General features: G+C 36.6%; 1 protein-coding gene across 4 annotated transcripts in view; it reads left to right on the top strand.

Annotated features, from left to right (window-relative positions):
• Positions 1-383: 383 nt before the first annotated feature.
• The window catches only part of LOC125032157, a 6,647-nt gene continuing 618 nt past the window's right edge, over positions 384-6,412 (top strand). Inside the window, exons 1-5 of one of the 4 annotated variants that reach the window (XM_047623235.1) lie at positions 384-448; positions 2,732-2,825; positions 3,151-3,285; positions 3,477-3,606; positions 3,816-6,412. The exon at positions 3,816-6,412 is cut by the window's right edge and continues 618 nt beyond it. In XM_047623235.1, the coding sequence (XP_047479191.1) occupies positions 2,782-2,825; positions 3,151-3,285; positions 3,477-3,606; positions 3,816-3,947 (441 nt within the window). In that variant the 5' untranslated portion in view covers positions 384-448; positions 2,732-2,781 and the 3' untranslated portion in view covers positions 3,948-6,412. Of the gene's footprint in view, positions 449-976; positions 1,357-2,731; positions 2,826-3,147; positions 3,286-3,476; positions 3,607-3,815 lie in introns of those variants that run through there. The other 3 variants (XM_047623234.1, XM_047623233.1, XM_047623232.1) reach the window with 3 other exon arrangements.

The raw sequence follows: 6,412 nt of genomic DNA, 5'->3' as shown, positions 1-6,412 counted from the left end.
GGAAGAAGAAGAAAGATGAGGAGGAAGAGGAGAATGAGAGAAAGAAAGAGGAAAAGGAGGAGAGAGATAGGGATAGAGAGAGGGAAAAGGTGGGGGGAAAAGAGGTAGAAGTAGAATCAGAAAAAAAGAAACCTACGATAATGGAGAAAGATAATAACAAAAGTTGAAGAGGAAGAAGGGATAAGGACGGGGAGAAGGAGAAAGGAAAAAAAAAACACGAAAGAGAAGAAGGGGAGGTTGTACTCGTCATCATGAAATACTGCATACATACAGTGGCCTTAAGCTGCACTGCGCGTGTGTCAGGCAGGCCCCCGTGATTGGCTGCCTGGAGGAGGGCCTGGCTGGCGAGGGAGCGACGCCTCAGAGCCTCGCGGGAAACTTCAGCAGTTGCTGCCTTGCCGTCGCAGTGAGAGGTCGTAGTTCTCTTATCTCCGGTAAATATCAACAAGTAATAGTTGGGATTATACACTTGTTGAGAACATCGGCTTTACGCTGTATGTGTGTGTGTGTGTGTGTGTCTTTGGAGTGGTTTCATGAATACGGGAAGTTTCATGAAACTGCACCTGCAGAGAGGATTTTGATATATTTTAATATGTTTTGTCGGATTTACACTTATACTTTACCAAATGGTAACTTGCATCTTACAGTTTCTATAATATTTAGGAACCGAGTCGAAAACACCAACTGTGTCACAAAATTCTTTATAAAACAGTGCAGAAATGGGAAACATGTTCACAAAGTGGGATAAAGTAACATCATCTCATTAACAGTGAGGTGAGATGTGATATTAAAAACGTCTAGATAAAGTTACCACACGCGGTACATACTAAAATAACAATAATAACACCACCCAAGCCCACACGAGTCCATTTTGGGGGAGGCGAGGTGCGAGGGGAAAATACGTGAACTTGAGCGAGTGGAAAGTTACCAGCGGGAGGGAGAGGCATACAGGGGGGGAGGAGGAGGGGGAGAGCGAGAGAAGGGGCGTGTGGGGGGTTGCGTGACGAGCCTGCGTGTGCGTGTATGAGTGTGAAGGGGGAGGGGACTGCGACCCCTCCTTGGAACCCCCAATAGGTGCTGGAGCCCCCTAACCCCCCTGCCGTGGACTGCTCTCGACCCCTCCCGTTTCTCATAGCTTTGCGCACCCACCCACGCCTTCCTCGCTTGATAAAAATGATATGTTTATGAACGTGATAACAGGAGCGGGACGGAAACGTTTTGATGTGAATTGCTGTTACATATGTTATTTTTTCCCTCGGGGATAATTAAGTAATAATCACTCGCGAGTGGAAAAGAAGTGAGCGTATTGTCAGCTCATTTCTGACACGATGGTTGTACGCATGTCAAGAAAGACAGGTAAATGTAAATAACTTAATTTGATAGAAATAAGTCTATTTGATGATTTGTTAATGTTGTAGAGGCGGTTAGATGCCTAATAGTATGACGGAAGAAGCGGTATAATTTCTAGTGCTTTTCGCAAGTAGACTGGTTACTTCCGAATCCAATGATATCGTTTTTGCATACTTGTTACCATTGCGTGTGTAATACATAATAGTGTACAATTACATCCGCAATGGTAAATATATATATTTATATATATATATATATATATATATATATATATATATATATGTATATGTATACATACATACATACATAACACACACTTGTATGTGTGTGTATATATATAATATATAATATATATGTGTATAGATATACATATACACATACACATACATACATACACGATATGTCCATATATGTGTGTGTGTATGTGTATGTATGTATGTATGTATGTATGTATGTATGTATGTATGTATGTATGTACATATATATAGTTGTTTTTTGTTTAGATGTTGACGCTTATATTTTATTCATAGGTGTACAAGTTATATATATATATATATATATATATATGTATATATGTATATATGTATATATATATATTTATTGCCATAAATATATATATATATATATACTTATTGCCATAAATAGGCACATATAGATATATAAATGTGAGTGTAAGTGTATATATATATTCGCGCTAAAAGGGTACTTATTAAAGCTACCTTGCTTGAAAACAAACACACCTTAACAGACGCAAGCAAGTGTATTTCTCTCTTATGTTTTTCGACTAACAATTTCGTCGTGAGTAAATAACGGACGTTAACAAAAACACACAAAAGTCTGCGGGGTCGAAACGCCGCGTTCCGAGTTTTATTTCCGGAAATAAAGTAAAGTAAACCTATTGATAACGGTAGCATTTATGGATATTTGATTTTATTGAACAAGTTATACACCCAAGTTATTCAAAACACTACATTTAATGTGAAAAAATGACTTTGGTGTACCAAACACTTTCGTTAATACGAAAAACTGCCCTTTACTTGAGGTCATGTGGTTCTGTTTGTAAACACAGTTGCCATGACGTTGCTGATGAAATGCCAATCATTCACAGTAAAGATGCTTGTATGGCAACTCAGTGTACGAGTATTATGACTCGCTGGAATCTTTTGTTTTATTTTACTTTTTTAAAATTTTAGTCTGGTCCTTGATTTTTTTTACATAGGGAAAGTGATGGATATGTAGAAGATTAAAATGCCTCCTGTCATTAGCTGTAGATCATATGATTTATTAGTTATGATAATTAGGTTGACATTATTTGGTTGTTTTATTTACTCTTTTTTATTTAAGAAGTGTGATCATAATGTCTTTTTTCTCTCTTTTCCAGGGTCTAGCGTGTTGCATCATAACTTATCAAACGGTTGCCTGCATCCAGCCATGTCTTGTGGAATGGTTCAAACTGACAACTATTTTACTTCCAGGTAATAAAAAAAAAAAAAAAAATTGTTTTTGTTTTATGATAAATAACACATCTAAAGGTTTGTTCTAGGTTGATGAAAACATGAAATTTAACTTACCACTAATGGTAAAAAAATATATAATGATCAGTATAATTCTTCATTAATAACCTTGACTGTACAATATTCACAGTAACATGATTGAACTCTGAAAGTCACACAAATTATCCCACATTTAATACAACAATAAGACTCTCTCACTCTGGAACTCACACGAATGGCCCCACATACAGTAATAAAGACCTCTTACTCAACATGCCCTACAAATCCTCCCATTTTCTCTCAGCAGCAGTTGGGTTACAAGAAGCGAAAGCAGCGAGAGCCTGTCACGACTTGACCTGATGACGCACCAGTACCCTAATCATGTGGCTGAGCCCATGATGACCCTCGAAGACCTACGCTCTCAGTACAACTCCTGCTACACGTAAGTTTTTTTTTACTTATTTTTGGGTATGTGTGCAGATATATACATCAGCAAATAGATACATAAACATATAGATAGATAAGCATATTCATATACATGTCCAGACTATCATTTTCAATGCATTTTAACACCCATTTCTGTCATCAGCCTATAACCCACACTTAACCAAATACGCTTCCCTCCCATAACAGATGTGGCGTTAGTTGGAGCGACAATCACGTTTCACTTGACTGCCGTGAGTGTGGTGGCTATTCCTTAGAGAGACCCTGCCCTCTTTGTGACGGCAAGTGTCGCAGCTCATGGAGGAGAGATATCTCAATGGTGAGTATCTATATCTATATTTCTTTTCGTGTCAGTCTTTCATCAACTTTGATGTGTTGATAGTTATGTAGTAAGAACTTTTTTATGTTGATAACAATGCATTATCATGTTTTACATGTTGGTATCAATGACTTATCAAATTTTACCAGTTGGTGATCATGGCCTATCACCCATTTCATGCTTAATAACTATGTATTATCAACTTTCAGTCTCACAGTGTTGGCAAGGCACACTGGGAAGGTGAATGCGGCCTCTCTAGTGAAGACCGGCCAGCTGTCCCCTCCTTCTTACAAGAGGACGTCTTGGTACAAGGACTCGAAGACCTAACAACATCGTCATGAGTCTTAAGTCATTGAGGTACTCTTCTCTCAGAAGGAGGAAGTACTGTAGCAACAGCCCAGCAGGTCAGGTGTCATGTACAGCTGCATTTCTCACCAGAAGATGTTTGTACTCATTACTGGCAGACAAATATTTTCTAAGGCTCCTTGGAGTGGTCGCATAATGTGTCCTTAGAGATTTTATGGTTGCTTGTTAGGATGTATGAATATTTGGATGCCTTGGGGTTCCCTGAGGAAGCGACAAGATGTGGTGGAAGCCGCAGGTCGCCAGAGAGAACCCAAGGTGGTGTACAATTGCAGGAAAGCTCAAGTGTTAAACAGGTGCAGAGATGTGGGAACTTACTTACAAACAGTCTGATCAAACTCAAAAGCATTACAGTGGAATTAAGTTCTTCATTGTGAAGTATCTAATGTTCCAAATTTGTGATATTATCTTGTGATATTAGCTAGTACAAAAGTACAAGAAATATTGATAAAAAAATGGATATATAACATATTGTTGCTCAGCAGGCTTTGTGATCACCACATGAAAAGATGCAACTTCACCCAACGTTAAGTGTAATGTAATTGTCTAAGATTTAAAGGATAGAGTCTTGATTAACACCAGAGAAGAAAAGTTTAATGGTACTTCATTTTGCGGGTTTTACAGCTGGTTGAGAAGGGTAGTTGCTGACAGGATTTGGGATCACAGTCACTGACAGTCTACATTAAACATGTTATATATATGTATATATATAACAGTGCATATAAGTTGCAGTCAGCTATCCAGGTTGCAAAGCAAGATCCTGCACCTGTTTATTATTCAAAGTCTTGTTCGGAATTCAACCTGACCTGATGTACAGAGGAGTTTTTCCCTAAATCTACTGGATAAACCTGATAAAAGTCTCTAAGTTCTGATTTTACAAAATTCAAATTTTTAAAGCCTTAATTATTTTCTTAACTATTTTGACTAGAGTTCTTTATTTCGGTGAAATTATCTTTCTAATTATCAAATGGTTCAACTAAATGATCAAATTAATATCCAATTTGTGCTTGTGGGTTGCAAAACAAATCAGTGGCTGTTCAACTGTAGTGAATGTATTAAATATTTAGATATAATATTGTAAATTGAGTTGTCCATACTGCTATCACTGCTGAGGGCTTATACACATACTTTCAGTTATGTTCCTAAATCATTTGAAGCATACTTCACCTTTTGCATTGTAAGTTGCAGCTCCCTCTGTAGTTCACTTTTCAATTTTGCATGAGGCTAATGTAGCTTTCCAAAATTTACAAGGTCTTTTTCACTTTTTTTTTTCTCTTTTTTTTTAACAATGCAAATCCGGGTATATTTTAGTGCATCCAGTTTTATGCAATCAGGATGAATTGCATAGTGGGTAGTATTCACAGTTCATTTAGCTTCAAAAAATGTTTCACATGTTTTGATATCACTTTCATTCAATATTCGTGGTCATCATAATACATGGTTCTCACTGGTCTCATTGGAAAGTGTCTTATATTGTGTATATATTTCTATTCAGAATATTTTCACCAGTAGCTGCCATAGATTTTTTTTTTTTTTTCTTTCATCATAGTTATGTCTATGTGATAAAAATCATAGACCATATAGAAGCAACATCTCTGCATTGCCTCTCACTTAAAGAGTTGTTATTGTTTGTTGCAGAATATTGTATTCAGAGTCTCAGAAATTCAGGCTGAAATTGTGTTTGAAGTTTAAAAGGTTAATTTGTCTTTTTTTTCTCTCTTTTTCTTTTTTTCTTTTTTTTCTCTCTTTTTTTTCCTTTGTATATGCAAGACACTTTAACTTTTGTTTGAGGTTGGTCCCTACTCCATCTTTTATTTTCTATTTTCTTTTCTTTTAATGATGTTATTTTCTTTATCCAGCATTACCATTCCAAACAAAGTGTAATCAGTCGTGTGTGTCGAGTCACAACTTAAAAAGGAACATCCCTATGCCTCGAGTATTGATTAGTGCCGTTGCTATTAACCTTTGTAACTCGGTCCATGATAATCTGCTCAAGTGTCTTATCAGTATTAGCAAGAATAAGAGGCATTCTCAAGTCTTTGCTATGATATTGAGTCTGTGAATTAAAAAATAAAAATAAATCTTGCTGCAAACATTAAGGAAAAAATCTGAAGACTTGTGGACCTGTCTTTCGCCACTCTTTCCAGCACTAGGAGCTTCATAGAACACAACTTTGTAAAAGACTTTAACATCCATGCTGTCACTAGGCCTTATAGTTAATCCAATTAAGCAACTTAATTGTCTAAGCTTTTGAACGCAGATAAATGTCCAAATCACAAGTAACTTCCGAATAAATAAATGTCTGAATTAATGAGTAATATTCTCTTCATAGATTTTGGTGAACTGTCAATCATTGTATGGCTGTGACAGTAATGAGATGGGAAGGTCATTTTTATCACTTCATTATAGGTCATTGTATCACAAGGTGAGAAATTTCTGAGGC

This window comes from Penaeus chinensis, chromosome 14, assembly GCF_019202785.1.
Source record: "Penaeus chinensis breed Huanghai No. 1 chromosome 14, ASM1920278v2, whole genome shotgun sequence".
Taxonomy (NCBI): Eukaryota; Metazoa; Arthropoda; class Malacostraca; order Decapoda; family Penaeidae; genus Penaeus; species Penaeus chinensis.
The sequence above is the reverse complement of the archived record's forward strand: the minus strand, read 5'-3'. Positions and strand labels throughout refer to the sequence as shown.